At 32.7% G+C, this 20925-nt stretch overlaps 1 protein-coding gene across 2 annotated transcripts in view; it reads right to left on the bottom strand.

The window, feature by feature from the left end:
* The window catches only part of LOC106465763 (parathyroid hormone/parathyroid hormone-related peptide receptor-like), a 117496-nt gene that overhangs the window by 62677 nt on the left and 33894 nt on the right, over positions 1 to 20925 (bottom strand). The window contains exon 2 of one of the 2 annotated variants that reach the window (XM_022394202.1): positions 6842 to 6946. In XM_022394202.1, coding sequence (XP_022249910.1) covers positions 6842 to 6923 — 82 coding nt within the window. In that variant the 5' untranslated portion in view covers positions 6924 to 6946. Of the gene's footprint in view, positions 1 to 6841; positions 6950 to 20925 lie in introns of those variants that run through there. The other variant, XM_022394209.1, reaches the window with a different exon arrangement.

Genomic DNA, 20925 nt, shown 5'->3' with positions numbered 1-20925 from the left:
AGGGAGCCAGCTAGCCCTGTAGTTCTCGCTGATCACACGCCGATTACAGGTCGAGTTTCCACCGATAACGTTAGGTAATGTTGTCGTAAAAGCTCTAATGTCCGATGTGAATCTACTGAAGTTAAATGGTTTGTAATGTTGGAAATTTATAAACGTTCCTGGTCAAATATCTTAAGTTTCCCGATTAATTAGCGTTATAACAGTTACAGTTATAGCTTCCAAAGTTTATAGTATACCAACTATAACAACGCGTTGGTTACATTTATAGGCGTGTGGAGAGTTTCTCGTAGCTTCAGCTTACGTAACAATACTAACACGCTATACTAGCTTTTACGTACACACGTATATTGGTGATTCTTATACTATAAGCTATACATATTTCTAAATATAAATTAAATTTAAACAATCATCAATATAAAATAAATATAGAATAATAAATTCGTCACACCATCTATAGATTTAAGTTTTTAGTTGTGCTGAGGAATATGTAAGCATCACTGCTAACTAGTTGTAAAATATTATAATAATAATATTATATTCTTGAAGAACCTGAGAATTAGCAGAGTATCTTTCAGCATTTATCTAAAAACATTATTACTAAGCTGAAGCTGACTTTAATCTGTAAAACTCGGCGGTAATGCTTCTCCTCATACTGTAAGCTACTTCTAATTTTTAAATAGCAGCAAACTGTTTACATACACTTAAAACTTTCATGCAATATTTTCAGGAAATTTATGAAATACTATACGTGTACCATAATTTGACAGGATTTGATTTAGAAGTTTCGTCCAAATCTACACAAAGGTCTATATGTCCATTGCGGTCCCTAATTTGGATTTGCTAGACAGAATAACCAACAGCACTCACTGCTAACTATTACGTATTATATCGGATATCCATGACGGTCCCTAATTTGGAACTGCTAGACAGAATAACCAATAGCACTCACTGCTAACTATTACGTATTATATCAGATATCCATGACGGTCCCTAATTTGGAATCGGTGTTTTAAAAAAATAAGTTTTTTTAACAGTTCATTACTTGATGGACAACATATATATCTTTTAAAACAATTTATAAACTGCCTTACAAATGCGACGTGGCTTGGCCGGTTCTGTGGTAGAACTCTATATTTCGAAGCTAGCAAGGTGCATTTAGATCCGTACAGTACCGCAAAATATTTTGGCCACCCTCCAATGGAACGGCGATAATTTTAAAGATTTGTAGTACTGAAAACTAGTGGGCAGAAGACAGATAGCCCTTTATGTAGCTTTATGCTTAATTCCAAACAGACAAACTGCTTTACAAGCTTAATTCTATGATGCAGTTCTGCGATTATATCGTAATTTAGTTTCTTAAAATGTTACACTTATTTTAAAGTTTTTTATTTCTTTTCAGCACGAGTGTTATGTTTGTGTGAAGGTATTTAACAATTTTCTCTGTTAACATTATGGTATTCCATTTGTGTAAGATTACATTTGACGAACGTAAAATAGATGTTTAACACGCGAAGGGTGTAAAAAGAAAATATAACAACCTAATTTTAATTGTTTAGTGTCTCACATATGTTAATGTCTAATACATTTAAAGTTAATAACGATCACCTCTTGACACATAATGAATTACTGTTAATAACGATCACCTCTTGACACATAATGAATTAATGTTAATAATGATCACCTCTTGACGTATAATGAATTATTCTAAATTAACAAGCATGTTCATTTGTGACGAGAATTCTGTTGAAGTAATTTTTGAAAAATCAACCAAGTTACGTAACAGGGGCCCCCAGTAGCACAGTGGTATTTCTGCGGACTTATACCGCTAGAAACCGGGTTTCGATACCCGTGGTGGGCAGATCATATATAGCCCTTTGTGTAGCTTTGTGCTTAATAATAAACAACAACAACAACTACGTAACAGGGATTAGTTTTGATACGTAGTGTAACTTTGGCTCTCAGAGATCCCAAAAATTATTTTGTTTAATTTATTCAAGTCTTCCAGTGGAACACCGGTAAGTTTCCAAACTTACAGTGGAGGTTCGATTCTCCACGGTGTACACAGCAGATAAACTAATGTGGCCCTGGTCTAAAACAAACAAACTATTAATTCAACCACTATAAACGACATCCAAGTATTATTTTAAATAATAAATAGCATTGAGGGCGCGTTGAATCATGAATGTTAAGTTAAGTACAAGTTAATGTAAACAAAAACAAAGAACAAGCATTAAAAGATAAAAAATTCAGTAATTTATGATAAATGCAAGTATGCCCTTGGCATGCTGCTGGTTTAATAATATTTAATTCCTTTAAAACACATTTCAACTTGTAACAAATATGTTATTATATATTTATTTTAATATCAACGTTTTTTAGATTAAGTTTATATTTTAAAACATGCGTAGCTTATAGTGTTAAATATGTATTGCGAAACTCCCGCCTATTCTTCAACGTTGTAGAATATTCTCGAGAGTAGGAATCAACAATATATGTGTGTGTACGTAAAGGTTTAAATTTGTATTGTTACGTAATCTGAATTTTCTAGAACGCCTCCACACGGCTATAAATATAACCAACACGACGCGCCAAAAAAAGAGTATCTATCATTAGTTTGCTATAATCAGTGTGCTATAAAACCTCGGAAGATATAACTGTGATTTTTATAACGCTTACCAATCGGAAAACTTCAGATATTTGACCAGGAACCTTTATAAAGTTCGAATATTACAAATTATTTAACTTCAGTGGATTCTCATCGGGCATTAGTATTTTTACTAAAATATTACTTAACGTCATGGTGGAAAACTCAGCGTGTGATATGTGAAGGACAAAGCTAACTAGCTCCCCCAGAAGTGAATCGTACCTACATCAACTCATAATAAACACACTCATCGTGAACGCTCGATAAAATATCAAGGAAGTTCCAGACTAAAAAGAATACTTTATAGTGTTTGTGAACCTTTTGTTATAAATAATTGTTTGTAATAAATATTTCTAATAATTGTTATTGTCAATTGTACTGTTGTGTGTATATTAAAACGTATTTGTGTTAAAAAAGAGAATTGTTTGTATCAATCTTGTTGGCAAATATCATAAACTGACTATATATCGGCATATATTTAAATACTAAATTCAAGGTACAATTTAACTACTAAATTTAAAGTACCATTTAACTCGGTTACAGACCATTTGAAATTCTAATACATAACAAACTTAATATTACTTGAACTGGACAAATCAAATACAAGTATAAGATAACAGTAATTTTTGTTGTTTTTTAACTGTATTTTTCTGGGTGCCTTGATTCGCTTAGCGGTTAGGGCGCTAGACTCTCGCAAACTACGGATCACGAGTTCGACTCCCCGCCGCCGAACATGTTCGCTCTTTCAGCCACTGGGGCGTTATAATGTGACGGTCAATTCAACAATTCGTTCGTAAAAGAGTAGCCCAAGCGTTGGCTAGACTAGCTGACTTCTCTCTCTAGTCTTTCACTACAAAATGACCGATTTATATAAAACACAGGCTAATAAGCAACGTAATCACCTGAATAATTTATGTTCGTTGTGTTTAACCATAAGAATGTTATTATGTTTTGTATCGTAAAACTGTTATTTTAGTCTTGAACTGTATAGTGATAAAATGCTGTATTAAACAATGATGATACAGTATTAATGACATTTGTAAGGCATCTAGGTTTAATGCGATAGTTGTTTACAAACTAGCAATAGAAGATATAAAGCAGCTTGTAGTACATGTAGTAAGAAACGAGTTCCTCAAAGACGAGCATTGCGGAGAAAAACTGAATGGCTTGATGTCAAATTAGAATTTGCAAATCTAAGCATAAAGGTAGCATGAGCATTTCCTTTTAGTGACTTTAACTTTACTTTGAAATTCGATTCAAAGACTTTAGTGCTTTAATCTAATGATAGTATGTAGTAAATGAAAATGCAACTTAATGAAGACTGTAGATCGTTATTTACTTTTGGTTAAGGAGTAGGTTAAGCCATTTAATATTCGTCATAGAAATGTGTAAACAGATTGAATCTTGAAATAAATATAAAACATGTTATAGAATTCGTTCAAGTTGTGCATACGAACTCATTCATTATATCAATCTCAAGATATCGTTAGAACAAACTTAAAAGAAACTTTTTCTTAGAATCAAACTTATACTTTACAAAAATACATCAATTTTCCGGAGGTCCAATCTCATCTAAGAACATTTTCTATTTGTTCAACCGGTTGTCCTTGGTGTAAAAAAAGGAATAATAAAGAAACAGAACTTTAAGCCCAGATAATAGAAATTTCCAAACCCATTTTGAAATAGAAGTATATGATTCCTTGGTGGAAAAAAAGGAACAATAAAGAAACAGAACTTTAAGCACAAAAAATAAAAATCTCCAAACCCATTTACAAATAGAAGTATATGATTCCACGGTGGAAAAAAGGAACAATAAAGAAACAGAACTTTAAGTACAAATAGTAACAATTTCCAAACTTATTTAGACATAGAAGTATATGATTTCATATAGTAAGAAACTTTTAGGATATGTAATATGCAGTACACAAACAAATATACGACAGATTATTTAAGAAAAGGAATACAATAACATACGTTGGATTAAAAAACAAAAACGGATTGAACGTTTAAAGTTTTACTCATAAACTAGCAATCAATCATTTTGTTATCAAAACCTACTATTTGTTCCATCCATTTCCTTTTTTTTTCTCTGTGTGGTCTGACATGGCATGGTAGTTAGGGTACTCGAATCACAGTTTGAGTTTGCGGGTTCGAATCCCATCCCCAAACATGCTTGCACTTTCAGCCTTGGAAGTATTATAATCTGACGGTTAATCGTACTATATTTTTGGTAAAGAGTAGCCCAAGAGTTGGCAGTGAGTGTGTTGATTAGCTGTCTTCCCGCTATTCTATCATTAGGAACGGTTAGAGCAGATAGACCTCAAGCAATTTTGCGTGAAATACAATGAAAAAAAATACTTCCTCTGGATTCCAAGGTCTACTTATATTGAATAAACTCAACGTGGATTTTCATATCATTTAGTTTAAGATTATTGCCCGAATTTTAGGGGATTTTGATAATCAGCTATATAAGTGTTCAATATGTTTTGTTTGCTAGTTGCATGTCTCCATATCATACATTGATCTTTGTATGCTATGAGTAATTTCGTTTTAGTTTGTATACGTTTTTACAAATAGGAATTCTGAGAACGATAAAACTTTTATCTAGTATTTCATATCTTACGCTGATGTTTCTATATTTAGTACTTCACTCATAACCGAACATATGCGTATAGAAATTGCTACGTTAACTGCATAGTTTCGCATCTGGTTAAATCTTATGTCATGTTCATCGGTATCAAAAATGTAGATTATGTCATGATAAATGTAAAATTCTGAGGATATACGCACGATTCTTTTTTCAACAATTTTTTGTACAGTAAGTGTATTAGCATATAACGATTCTTTATACAAATAACAATCAGTATCTTGTTAGGAATAACATTTTAGATTGATAATACGTATTTGTACGATATTTCGTATCGCAACGGCACATTTTACGGGAGTTACTTTTGGACTACTATGGGTTTGCATGTGTTTTTATAGTGAATGCGTGTCATAGCTTGGGGGTAGATTGGGTATAAGTCTATCTATCCTCTTTCAGCCTTTTTATATCTAAATCTATTCAGCTAGACTAAGTTTATTTGCTTAACATATGAAATGTCCACATCGCTGCAGGTGAATTCCACAGAGATCCTATGTTTTGAATCTTCTCTCTTCTTGAAAGAAACTTTAATGCCAATTCAATGCATTTTTCATTTTTGTCTTATCTTTATATCAAACATTATAAACAAAAACAACATTTCAGACACGTATGCGCGTGGGTATAGACTGCACTTCACCAAATAAGTGATGGATGCAGCTAATTCACAGCTTTGGACGTCAAAGTTTGATAAAACTCTTAGATCAAGGCTAATGATTCCAAATACTACTTTAATCACAACATGTACAATTATATTGTACTATACAACTTGTATATTGCAATATAACTCTGTTTTACTTTGTTCTTAACCTGTCCGTAGAACACTAAGCATTTATGTAACGTCACACACATTTTTTTCTTAGAAAAAGCAAATGTTTTTATGGCTACACAATTAGGGTATATCAATTTTCTTGATAAAAAAAACTCATCTAAATACTCCGTTTTTTTTGTACGTTAGCGTACTGGGACTGGGAATCATAGGATGCGAGGCTCACGAACCGCTAAAGAAAGAGCTTGCTCCGAACATTCGGCTGTTAGTGCGTTATAAGAGTGATAATAAAATCACAGGATTTGGTCAGATAAGAGTAGCTCAAGAGCTACCTATTAACTCAAAAATTAGATCTTGTGTACATTTGTTCGAAAATTCTGAAATAAAGTCTCCTCATTCTTAAATTCATTATTTCTTCAACAATTACCTTTTGCTTCCTGAACTAGAACTTGTAACTATAGCATCTCTAACATTAAATATTAATCTCTAGTAATCTTATCTCAGATTGTGATTATCCATTTCAAAGGAAATTTAGAATTAATGAAATTTCCTTTGTATTCCCACGGAAATTAGTGATTCCCATCAGGTATAATGTAAAGTTCTATTAAACCTTCATTATTTCCAAAACTTGTAATTGAAAACTCGTTTTGCAACTTGAAGCAAAGAGAGCCATCGTAAAGTGATGGTATCATAAAATATATAAACTAAAGACTATTCCAAATTTCGTTCAACATATCGTACCTGCATTTCTGAAAATAAAATATAATTCTGCAGTTAAACAACTCACTTTCTCCAGTGGGTGTTGTGTTTCGCTTTTGGATCTCACACTTCCTCTCCTTCTCCAGCAAGAGCTTTTGTAGTTCTTCCATGAGAAGTCAATGACTATAACTGACTATAAAAACAAAAAACGAAATATATTAGATTGTCCGGGGAAGCAGCTCATTATATTTGAAAATGGTTAAATCGTGTATCAGTAGAGGTCTATATTGAAACGAACAATAAACAAAATATATATTTTATCGTTATTGCAAGGCTTAGAAAGATCTATTTAGTAAGGTTTAATGAATTTAGTAAACTACGAATTTCGATTTAAAAATATTTGCGTTTGTCTTCAACCAACTATGATCATATAACCAGACTTAAGAAAATATTAACGCTTGTGATACTTTGTAAGAAACAAAAAGTTCGAAAACTTATAAAATTTTATTTAAAGAATTGATAACACATCACTAGTCTGTCAAACAAATAGTAATGGTATATTGTGAATTAAAAAAAAAAGTAGCGCAGATAATGTTTGTAATAAGTTGAGACGAGTAAAGTGAAAGTAGGTTAGCACATATAGAAACTTCACCATTTTAGTAAAAAGTTATATAACATTTAGTGAAGTCATCTAACACTTGTAAGTCACGTGACAGTCAATAAAATTCATAAACATAAACAAACATGTGGTTAGTTGTTGGCGGTTAATAATTTTATCTGTAATTTTGTATAACACAATCATTGTGGTAAAGTTGTTTGAACAATGTGGGAGTGCTAAAGATCAGACAGATTCTGGAGAAAGTGCCAGGTGTTTCCAAGGAAGATATTTAGATTAGAAAAACTGTATAAATATATATATATATATATATATATATATATATAATAGTTGTACCAATTGTGAAGTTAGAACGCAACGTTAATGAAGAACTTATTAACTAATCCTAAAGAACAATAAAATAAAAATAAGATAACAATAATGCTGAGAAAATATGAACTGTCATTATCCCAATGGGCCTATTAAAATCATTACTTTCAATATGACTTTCTTAACAATCTTACTGGCTTTACAGTTACACTCACCTTCGTTTTTTGAAACGTCTAAGTTATATAAAGTAAATAAATTCAATAAATAATAAGCTTTTTTGCCTTGTTGCAAACTAAGATGTCAAAATTTTCCTTGCATCAAAGGTAACTAAAAATGTATCTTAGAATTGTTAGTTGCGTTTATCTGTTTTACTGTAATGTCAGATTAAAAAACAAACAACTTACATAATATATTTTTAAATCTAAATACAAAACGTCGTAACATAAAATTTCACGTTTATATGATTTTGAAATCATATAATTTCTGAATAATGGTAAAAAAAATGTTTTACTATAACTTTAAATTAACATAAATATCAATTTTGGCAGATTGTTTGTTTGTTTGTTTTTTATAAAAGGAACACACTTCGAAGTCATTGTCATAACAATGATAAAAACAAATATAACTTACACTCGAGGGACAATGAAAGCCTACAAGTCACTCGATGGTTATGATTTTGTTTATCGAGTCATGTAAAGACTTGTTCCATAAACACGACTGCTAATGAAATCCCTGTGGTCTGGTGATCTAAGTTTCATTTGCGCGATTCATTTTAGCCAAATAATGTTTGAAATATTCAACACCACAGTACAAAATGCAGTGAAAAAGAAATAATGGTTCCAACAAACACGATCGTTGTATGATTATTCCCATGATTTTGAGTCTAGATTAGACTGTCGCTAAACTGCTTATATCTATTTATTCCCATTTTTATGAATATCATCCCTGGGAAGTTTATAGAAACCCACGCTAAGGCCTTTCTTTAAAAAAAAAACAAACATTTTAGTACACGAGATAGCACAACAGCTGGCGCCAAGTTTATAAACGCTGTCAATGACTGGTTAAAACAATATGGTTCATCAAGAATTCAGTGACCTGAAAACAATGTTTTGGCAACCAGAATAATAGCACGAAATTTGGTACGTGACTGTTGGCGCAATCGTTTATGTGTCAATATCTTTATCCATTCTGGTTAACACAGTTTTAAAGTCAAAGTAGAAATTACATAAAATTTACGTTATTATTAAATAAGGTATATTAAAAAAACTTTTATTAAAGCAGTATTTTCTGAGTTCCAAATGGAAAAAACAAAAACAGGAACATAAAACTGTCGCTGATATAACTGGAGAAAGATAGACTCAGCTATTAGAACTTTGTCAATATATTGTAAAGAATGTGGTAAAGTATAAAACAAGATGAATTTAGTTTCCTGTAACACGTATTGGAATATGTAAAAGTAGTACAAACCCGCCATTGTAACATAATTTATTAGATCTAAGGGCGAATAGAGCTTTAAAAATCTCATTGATCACTTTCGTTAAGTTTCTTCCCATCTAGTAGCATCTCTTATTAAGGAAAACATTATGACTTTCAAGCTGTGAAGAAAGTGAAATAAATTCCGTAAATAAATTTCCGTTCTATAAATTTTAAGGAAAAACTTTATGTGTAGTAATCTACAATAAGGGTTCTAAATTTACACCATACCATATATTGATCCACACATTCTGGTCATACTTTACCATCAAAGGGCTAGTCTTATATGGGATAAAAGTACAAGTTTAGAACTACCAACCACTCGGGAGCAGTTATCATATATTTATTTGTAACTCTTAATCTGTACAGAGAGCGGCCCCCCAGTGGCACAGCGGTATGTCTGCAGACTTACAACGCTAGAAACCGGGTTTCGATACCCGTGGTGGGCAGAGCACAGATAGCCCATTGTGTAGCTTTGTGCTTAATTCCAAAAAAACTGTACAGTAAGCTACATAATAATTGTATAGTATTAGCGTCCTGAAAAAAAAAAGAATTAGAAGACTATATTTGAAGCCAGACAAAAGAATAGGTATAATGGACTAAAAGTCATGGTTGACGTGGCCTAGTGATTATGGAAAATGGTGCGTTAAAACTGTGGACGGCTATAGACAAACTCTAGGCCATGAAGGGCTCTGACCTGGTCGTTGAGCCCATGTGCAGATAAGGTGTCGTTGAGGTTAAAGTACCAGCATCAAATATGGAAGAAGAGTCGTTATTCAGTGTTAATTTCAGCCATTGCGATGATGATAACTTCAAACACAAATGTCGTAAAAATCCACTACGATGATCTTTTTTATAAACTTTCTTAAACACTCGGTATAAATTGATCTTAACTCGCGAAAATAGCCCTGTGATTATTACAAACAAGTTGACTGGATAAATACAAGAATATCGTTTTCCCCAAGTTTAATAAAAAAAATCCCCCCAAAAATGCTAGGTTGAAATAATTATTTCTTTGAATTACTGATGACTTAAAATGAGATTAATCCTGTCATTAAAGAAACGTATCGCAAAAAAAAAAACAGCTTAATCGTGCCACATTAATAATGAATGTGTTCGTAATGTAATATGGTTTCAGGTCCCCCAGTGAGTCAGAGGTAATTTGACAAACTTAAAACTCTAAGATTATGGGTTCGATTCCGCGATGTTGACAGAGCACAGATAGTGTGATATGTTTAGTTTTTTACAGAAATAGCCATAAAAAAAATCTAGTTGAAACTAAGAAAGCATTGTTGCTTTTGCCAGTACAGTTTATGATAATTACTAGTCTTAGTTTGATAAATACAGGTTGTCTTTTGAAATCCTAAAACAGACTTTTAAGCTATCAATACCATTAAAATTGTATTCGTCATTAATTTAATTTATTTAATTAATTTCTGCAGTTTATGCAATTTAGAAACGTGGATTTTTCTTTTCGTTTTAGTGAATTAGATAATATGTTATTTGATGATTTAATTAACAAGTATCAGCGATCAAGTTATTATTTTTTTTGAAAGAAAAGAAACAAACTCGGTCATCTGAATATATTTCTTACTTCTGTTTTAGGCCCAACAACCCTGCCGTTATCACTAGCGTTGAAACGTGTTTATTAACTGACAATCGTGTCTTTGTTTTTATTATGGGTCGTTACATCTCATTATATTCATGTAATAAACACAACAGTATAAATTTGCTGCACTAAATGTAAGCAGTCTTAAACTGTAACTTTGCAAAGAAAATAAGCATTCTAAATCATAGCTGTGGACAGAACCAATCACTCAGTTTAGCAATGCTGCTAATTAAGTTACTTTATTTTACCAATACAGCATTATATTTGTATTAGTTTGTTTTAATCTTATAAAGTACTGTAAATAATTATAAAAGCGCACGGGTGATACGCATACAGGAGTCACAAACAACGTGTAATTGAAACTAAATGATAAATTTATCAGTAGCAAACAACGAGTAATTCTAACTAAATGATAAATTTATCAGTAATAAACAACAAGTAATTGAAACTAAATGGTAAATTTATCAGTAATAAACAACGAGTAATTCTAACTAGATAATAAGTTTATCAATAACAAACAACGAGTAATTGAATCTAAATGATAAATTTATCAGTAGTAGGTCCGGCATGGCCAGGTGGTTAGGGAGCTCGACTCGCAATCTGCGGGTCGCGGGTTCGAATCCCCGTCCCACCAAGCATGCTCGCCCTTTCAGCCGTGGGGGCGTTATAATGTGACGGTCAATCCCACTATTCGGTGGTAAAAGAGTAGCCCAAGAGTTGGCGGTGGGTGATGATGACTAGCTGCCTTCCTTCTAGTCTTACACTGCTAAATTAGGGACGGCTAGCGCAGATATCCCTCGTGTAGCTTTGCGCGGAATTAAAAACAAACAAACAAACAAATTATCAGTAGTAAAAAACGAGTAATTCTAACTAAATGATAAATTTGTCAGTAACAAACAACGAATAATTGAAACTAAATGATAAATTTATCAGTAACAAACAACGAATAATTGAAACTAAATGATAAATTTATCAGTAACAAACAACGAATAATTGAAACTAAATGATAAATTTATCAGTAACAAACAACGAGTAATTGAAACTAAATGATACATTTATCAGTAGTAAACAACGAGTAATTCTAACTAAATGATACATTTATCAGTAGTAAACAACGAGTAATTCTAACTAAATGATAAATATATCAATAACAAACAACGAGTAATTGTAATTAAATGATAAGTTTATCAGCAGCAAAAGACACTAATACAGAAATACGAAATAAAAGCGAATAGTTTGTACAATTCACTAATATTTTGTATTTACCTTAAACAGAGCAGAATACTTTGTTTTTACGTTGCCATAAGTTTATCAATGTATGTCAGTGAAACATTGTTTCAAATGTTCTATATAACTCGTCACAATTCAGCTAAGTTGTTTCGTTAACGTTTGAACTTTTCAGCTTGAATAGAAACCCATACAGCATTATAATTATTCCAATCAGAATTGTGTACAGGCAAAGCTGTAGGCGCGAGTTGTCATTGGCATCTTTTCCTTCCAGCTATCATTACACTACATGTGATGAATATTTAGGATCACGCACTGTCTTGCTGGAAGATGAATACCTACCCAGTAGGTATTGTTTCTGAGAGAATAACATGATGAATAATGATCTGGTTTTACATATCATTAATCAGGATGCTATTAATTTTATGCAGATATTCAACAAAATTGGCAGAAATGCAGCCCACACTTGTGTTGGTCTCCCAGCATGGTTCGTTGTAGATGCTATACTTTGACAGTGGAATTTAGATGCATCTCTGAAGAGCAACCCCCTCCACCTTTACTACTACTATTGTTGAAATCATCTTACTATTTCAGCCTTTTGTTTTGGTTTGGTTATCTCCCCTAAGCAGTGGGTTTTGAGCAGCTACACTACCCTGAGGAACTTCGTTCGAATTAGTATCTTACTGTTCTGGAGGTAACATTTACACCCAACTGTGTCACGTAAAGAGCACACTTTGATTTACTTAACAACATTTTTGAATAGTTCGGGATCTCATTATTAACAGTACAAGATTCAGGCACCCTCTTCTGTGTCCATACACATCTCAAACTGAAACATAAAATGTCATCTCAATCTGTCGACGAAACTTTGATTTCTACGCGTATGTCAAGAGACATTCTGTTCTGGGAGACGTGAGTGCATTCATCACATGAAATCTTGGAATAGAATGATTTCCTATACTTTTCTAGGTATTGTGCTAGTGTGGCATTGTTTGGATGAGAGCAAATCATAGTGTAAACTATTAGCACGTGACTGTACTCTAGCGCATTTTCACACCCATATTATTCACTGTTCCCATATTTATTTCCAACACTGTACATATATATATTGCATTTATTATTAGATTGTGTTTTACTTCTAACAGTCTAGGACTTCGTATACCTTGGCTGTCTCAGTAGTAAGCTTGATTTGGGATTTACGCACACTAAATTTCTAGGTTCGAATCCCTGAGGGATAGTCAGTTGTTTGGGCTTAAACAGAACAACCCCCCGGAGGTGTGTATATCCCAATAGCTGGAAATTCAAATAAATTAATTTGATAGAGTGTTACATTTCACTAATGGGTTTCTACTCGATTTATAAACCTTATTATGTGCAGATTTTGTATCTACTCTAACTTCTCAGTAAGTACAGAAGTATCACAATCTCTCTTTAAATTTCTAACTTAATGACAAATAACAATTACATTAACTATGGCAATTACAAGAATGATAAAACTAATTGTGATCTTTATTTTTAGATACCTTCCTTTTTAGGATTAGCTGAGAAAAAAAACGACACCATCCGTTTAATAATATAAATTCTGTACCTAATCAATAAGCCCCCCCCCCCAGTGGCACAACGGTATGTCTGCGGACTTACAACGCTAGAAACCGGGTTTCGATACCCGTGGTGGGCAGAGCACTGATAGCCCATTGTGTAACTTTGTGCTTAACTCCAAACAAACAAAACCTAATCAATAAATAGCCTAATAATAAATATACCTACATAATCGTTTTAACTATTAATCATGTGAACGATTGTTATCCGATCGCCATAACCTTACTGTAAATACTTACTAATAAATAATTGCATATCTTAATTCGAATAACATGCCTATTCACGACTCACACTATACGACATTACAGTGAAACACTTGTTATTGTACAGTAATCATTCAAATGATAATAATTAGTTGACCTGTCTACACTAATAAACGAAAAAGTTAACGCATTATCGTGAATGAAAACACAGAAGACATAACAATGAATATTTCGTAGAAAAAATTATTTTTTTCCAAAGAAAACAAAGTTTCTTGACCATTATGACAAACTGTTTCAACCGCTTTATTGAATTCTTTTTTTTTCTCTAACTCAAAGGAAATTGTATGCCATAGACCTTAACGGGACAATTTTTTATTATCAAATGGGAAAACAAAACTAAATGCGAGCACCACAGAAAATCCAAACTAACAACTTTATTGCTCAACCATTCACGTGCAATTTCTTCAAAACATTCAGAGCGTTTCAGGATATTTTCCTGAATATGTTATACAAGAAATTTTTACTAACTCATAAAAACTTGTAAGAACTATATGGTATAAAAAGTAATTTAATTATTAAGAGAGAAATTGTACAAACAAGCACACTATTATTTGTTAAAGTTTTCAGTGCTGACTGAGGGATGAAAACCATTTCAGTGAAAACGACACCCCCCTCCAGTGGCACAGCGGTATTCTGCGGACTCCCAACGCTAGAAACCGAGTTTCGATACCCGTGGTGGGCAGAGCACAGATAGCCATTGTGTAGTTTTGTGCTTAACTTCAAACACAAAACAACGATGAAAACGACAAATAACCTCAGTTTGATAAGGTGTGTCATTAATTATTCCGTGTACGTTGTTTTAATGTTTATCGACGGCTTCTTTGTTGTCAATATTTGTAGTGGCACGAATATGTTCTTTGAAACGATCATGTATTGGACGACTGGATTCCCCTACGTATCTGTCACTTTATAGACGGTGTTCCTAAGTGTGTAGGATTTTCCTAAGCCATTGGTCTTAAAAAAGCACTCTTCGGATTTGCATGAAGTGTTGTTATTGAAAGCTGGACGACTAAGTGTATCATTCAATTTTTACCAGGTTTTTGTATGGTGTGGATATTCAAATCAGATCTTCTAACCGCATGACGAAGATGAGTAGTTGAACGTTTATCCACGAAGGGCATAATCCATGAAACAGTGTTTTGATATAGTGGTTTCCTTTTTTGCTGATACCTCTATAGAACTCATCGAAAATCCTCTCAGAATTGTTCTCAACAACAGTTACTTTAAATTCAATTCAGCTCTGTATAAACAGACCAAATGTATCGTTATGACCAACAGCATTGCTGTCGTTTTGGCCTCTGTTTTTAAGCATCTCTTTGGATCACCAGTTCTTACTCAGTGGAAGTTTGAAACTAATCTTGAACCAGTTAGGTGGTACAGATATATTGATGACATTCGCGATATAGGGAATCATTAACTCCCTTATCTTTTGGAATTCGTTGAATTCGTTAATAATCAACACCCCGACAAAAGCTCACACTTACCCATACTGATAATGTCCAGAAGTCTCTACCATTTCTTAATGTCATGGTTACTATTGAAAACTGTACACTTATTACCACCGTATAATACAAACCATGTGTTAAACCCATTATTCTACAATATAACTTACGTCATCCATCAGCCACCAAAGGGGATGTCGTTATCGATCAAGTTAATAGGATTTGAAAAAAATCTGCAACATCACGGACAGTAAGACGCAAGCCTGAATGAAATTTAATAAGCCATTGTTGTTCAATGGGTATTCATATCGTTACATTGCTAGGACGTTTCCACAATTTTGACACACAAGATTTTAATAAACGACAGCAAAAAAAAACAAAAAAGAAACCAGCACAACAAAACACTATTTCATGGATTATGCTCTTCGTGGATAAACCTTTAACTACTCGTCTTCGTCAAGCGATCAGAAGACCTGATTGGAATATCCACACCATACAAAACCCGGTAAAACATTGAAGGGCGAAAATAATCGTTCAGCTTATAATAACAACAATCCATGCAAATCCAACAAGTGCTTTGCTAAGACCAATCAATGGCTTACAAGAATTCTACACACATAAGAACACCATCTATGAAATGACATGTACACAGTGCTCAGCCACTTACGTATGTGAATCCAGACGTCCAATACATGATCGTTTCAAGGGACATATTCTTACCACTCTAAATCTTGACAACAAAGAAGTCACAACTGAACATTATATAAATGCATACGACATAATTAACTAGACACCTTATCGGATCACAATTTAAATATTTGTGATAGCTTTTTTTTTGAGAGGAACATTAAGGAATCTCTTTTGATTCAATCGAAACACCCTTCCTCAAACAATGCCTGGCTCCCTATAAAACTATTATTACGTCATGTAACTTTTTTTTAGCATTTACTTTTCGATCAGCGGCTCTAACCCGTCCAACAATACTTTTAGTACGCTTCACCATACACCGTTTTATTATATTGTTCTAGTTTTATATTATTTTGGGTTACTATAATTTAAAATATTTTTTTGTAACTTGTGATGTTCAAACGTCGGGAAAATATAAAATGAAAGAAAAATCTGAAGTTGTTTGTCGTCTTCATTGAAAAAAAGCACTGTATTAGTATTTCTTCTAGTGTTTGATATGATAAATTCCCATTACATTATAACTATTTCAAATATATAATAATGATACGTCTTGTATTAGTATATGGCATCCGATTTCAAATGTCAGTAAACTGAGTCCTTTGCTATTATGGCTGCTTTACTGTTTTTAGGAGGTTACTGAATGATCTTTAAACACACGTATTTATACAGTTAAAATCCATTTGCATGTCTAAGTTATTAAAATCCTATTGTTGGCAAACAAACTCCTAAATCTTTACTACAAAGCTGTTTGCTGTCTGTCATACAGAGTTAAATCGTCACAGAGAGTTAAATCCATACTTTGTTTTCATGTCACCATTCTCAAGTTGTTTTACGATTAAAAAATACTGAAATAATATTTGCAATACTTTAAAAGGGATTAGGGGATCGCACAAATATATATATGAAAGGAGATGACTCTAACAAACATATACTAAAATAACAGACCGCCATATAAACCACACGTAACGTCCCCCCTTTTCCAAAGAGAGAGAAGCATAATTTAAACAACATAGGTTTTACAGTTTTTAAAACACAAAAAGGAAGCAGAAGAAAACCCATAATTTAACGCGGATTTTGTTACATTAAAAATTTTACATCAAGCGCTCTTTTGTACTTGAAGGTATAATAAGTTTCTTTTAGAACACTCTGGGCTATCAACATAGCTATGTTGATTATATAACTCGAAATCACGTTCTCATCTACTTATAGCATAACATAAGTCCCATAATTTATCGAATATGAGCAATCATATTTCATATTATAAGCCATAATTTCCTTGCTAGACCTATCCGTGATATCGTTTCGACTTGCCTTCGATTTTACAAAAATATAAGTTCACCTTTCAAGGAAATATTTGTATCTGAGTTCTTAGGAAAATTATAATTAGAAAAAGTACAACTGAAATTCTTGTCTATTATTTCAGTTCTCTGTAGTACCTGCTTTTCCACATCGTTTTCATATTATCTATAGAAGTTTAAGCTATAAGTATTTTCATCAGATCCTAAAATGTATCGGTAACGTTTTATTCAACATTAAAGTATACAGCTTGTTGTACATTTTATACTAGCGAAAGCACCCGGTTTGGCTTGGGTTGTTAGGTGGATATTGTGTGTATTCTGAAACCATTTTAGCATATACCTATATACTTTTGTTGTTAAGCAATATGACATAAAACCCATTGTTGGAACGCTTTGTTACCAAAACGCACTGGCTTTTCTACATATTAGAAGTTGTTATATAAGGAACCACTTCTTTTCTATGTGGTTTTTCGCTAGCTTGCCTCATTAGAAAGATGCGCGCACGCCTGTGAATAATATAAGTCATGCCCAGGTACACACCCTCAGGGTTCACTTAGTATCAGTGCAAATTTTCAGGTTTCTAGGTTCTTTCTTCTTGGAGCTATGGCGGTCACGCACACAGATAAACACACAGACACGCCATTTTATTATTATAGATTACTGCTAAGATATTGGTTGATTATTTATTTCATTTATCTAAAATGAAAATACTGAAAGAGAACAATGTATTGAATAAAATATACATAAATATTCAAACAGAACATTTATTAAATGTAATTAATTCACAGTATATTACCATAACGTATTGATAATATGATGCATCATAATAGCTTCAAATGTTTTCTGAATGTCAAGGAAGTATTTTAATACCATTTTTTTACTTGGTACTTTATACATAAACTTTACATAATATAGCACCATCTTAAAATATATTACTATAACATAAACATAATGCGCTAATGTCAGAAGTCATGAAGTTTAAATTTAAATAAATTATTTAGGTCTCCGTTTCTAAAACCAGCTTCTTTTACTAATTAAGAGACGGGTGTGACCTAGTGGGGAGTTTATTGGCCTGTAGATCCGAGTGTCCATGGCTTGATCCTCGTTACCGTAAAAAACAAAACAAAAATTAAATCGTGATCCACACTTTAAGGTCATGAGTACGTTATAAGAGTGACAGTCAAATCTAGCTATTAAATAAAAGTATGCAAACAGTCGGCGGTGGGTGCTGCTGTCTAGCTGCCTTCCCTATTTTCTATTACTTCAAAAGTAGAAACGGCCAGTGTTGTTTACCCTTTTGCAGCTTTGCGCGAATATACGAAATAAACATAATTTAGTAGCCAAACATATTATCCCTACCTGTAACTTTATGAGACATGTTAGACTAAGCATCGAAGTATGGATGAACGTACACTAATAATAAGCCATGGCTAGTTTTAATTATCGATTTCTATTACTATATATATCAGCTCCGGAATGGCCAGTAATGACCACCCTAGAGGTCGCCTAGCTGTTACATTCAGTCGCTCCATATGTTGTCTAATGGACTTTTCATGCCTCACACAGAAATTCGATCGTTAAAGTTTCCAAATAGTCGTTAGTTTAAATATCTACAAAGTTCAATAATCATCTGTAGGTTGAACTCTATTTATAAGTATCTGTTTTTAGTTATATTAGCATGATCAGTGCATGTATGTAAATCTTTCCACAATGTTTGATTTAAATTGCAGTATAAATTCCGAAACACACAATGTAATTTGGCCTTGATGAAACCCAATAAAAGAAAATGATCTAAGATGTTCTCATTCGATATAAACATAGTGATCCTTGAAATACCGCATCAATATGGATTCGTTTTTCACTAGGGAATTGGTGAATTTTTATCAATAAAATCTTTTAGCAAAGACACGAACAATAATGAAGAAGAAAGTTTATCTTATTTCACTTAAAACATAATATTTTATACAGTTGTAATATAGCTCGCTATCTTTATCTGACAATGGTTTATCAATATATTGAAATCATTATAATGTCTTTGAAAGGAGAATTACATTTTGTTCATAAATAACAGAACATTAAGAAAATCGGAGCCAAACCTTCCTCCACGAGCGATTAGTGTTTCTATTTCTTTATTCCTTTGCTTAACCACATAAATGCCCCCTCTTCCAGAGGCTCAACAACAAATCTGAAAGCTCACACGGCTAAAACCTAGTTTCAGTAGTGATGGCGGGCACAGCACAGATAGCTTATTATGTAGGTTTGTGCTTAACAACAAACAAACAAAAAGTATATAAAATAATTTCGATAAATAGTTTGTGTTCCAGACTCTCACATTTATGCAGTATTATACACACCAATAAATATTTACATATTTGAAAGTAAAGAAAAAAAAACTTTTTTTGGCTCAATGAAAGACAAAATAATTATTATTAGTTACAGCCGACTAGTTTTGGTAACATAGTTATCATCAACAGAGCTAGTATCAGATGTTAACCCTTATGATGGTTACTGTGTTACTGAAACTAGTCGGCTGTAGTTAATAATAAAGATGTTACTTTTTTACTGTGTCCAGAAATTTCGGTTTTCGTGTTTTTTTAAATCTCATTATAGTACCACAATGTGCCTGAAGAGATATTATTTACGTATTTCTTCATAACTCTGAGAGTGTGTGTGTGTGCAACCTGCATTCCATAAAAAGTGCAGGAAGAATCAGTGCTAAAACATCTGGTATATTTGAAGACAGAAAAGCCCACCAGCGACTCAGCGGCAAGTGTCTACAGGTTTAAAACACTAAAAAAAAAAAGGTTTCGATATCGGTAGATATTTTTTCTATTTAAATATTTGACGGATTATTATTATTTTTTCAATTCCTCTGACATCTTTAAACGAAACCGTTTCGTTTAAACAGTGTTTACCGTTACTGGCCTCCTCCATTTGCTTTTCGTTTGGGAAAGATAATAATTTATTAATTTATCCTCTCCTATCATTTTTTGTTTATTGAATTACACTACGTACTAGAAAACAAGATTTAATGAGAAATAAGCTTGAAAATTTAATTCTCTTCTAAATATCTAACGTCGACAATATCCTGTACTTTTTCAAATTAGTCTAAATAATACCTGTGTATGATTATGTAATTAAGATGCCAAGGTTTGAAAGTTTTAAGAGACGAAATAATAGCTTCAGTAACAAACGATTAGACAAATAATAATAATAACTCCGATCAGATTTAGCTATGTTCTTAGAGCAAAACTAGTAATTTATCTTGGCAAAAAACATGGATAAATAAATACACTTCTCTTACGTATCTACTTATAATGATTAGAATGCATTTTTAACGATATTTTCGGTCGTAAACCCAATAATGCCCCCCAGTGGCACAGCGGTATGTCTGCGGACTTACAACGCTAGAATCCGGGTTTCGATAATCGTAATGAGCAGAGCACAGATAACCCATTGTGTAGCTTTGTGCTTAATTAGAAACAAACAAACAAAACCCAATAATATTTTACGAGGTTTGGCTAGTTTAGGAGTTTTATATCAGTCCTAAATACAGATTCTAAGCTAACATTGTAAATCAATATCTATATGAATAAAATAAGAGTTTTGTCTGTAAATTGCTTAGAATAGTGTACTTTTTGCATATCTT

The sequence above is a fragment of the Limulus polyphemus genome, unplaced genomic scaffold, assembly GCF_000517525.1.
Source record: "Limulus polyphemus unplaced genomic scaffold, Limulus_polyphemus-2.1.2 Scaffold70, whole genome shotgun sequence".
Classification (NCBI taxonomy): Eukaryota; Metazoa; Arthropoda; class Merostomata; order Xiphosura; family Limulidae; genus Limulus; species Limulus polyphemus.
Note: the sequence above shows the minus strand (reverse complement) of the source record. Positions and strands in the feature narration are given on the sequence as shown.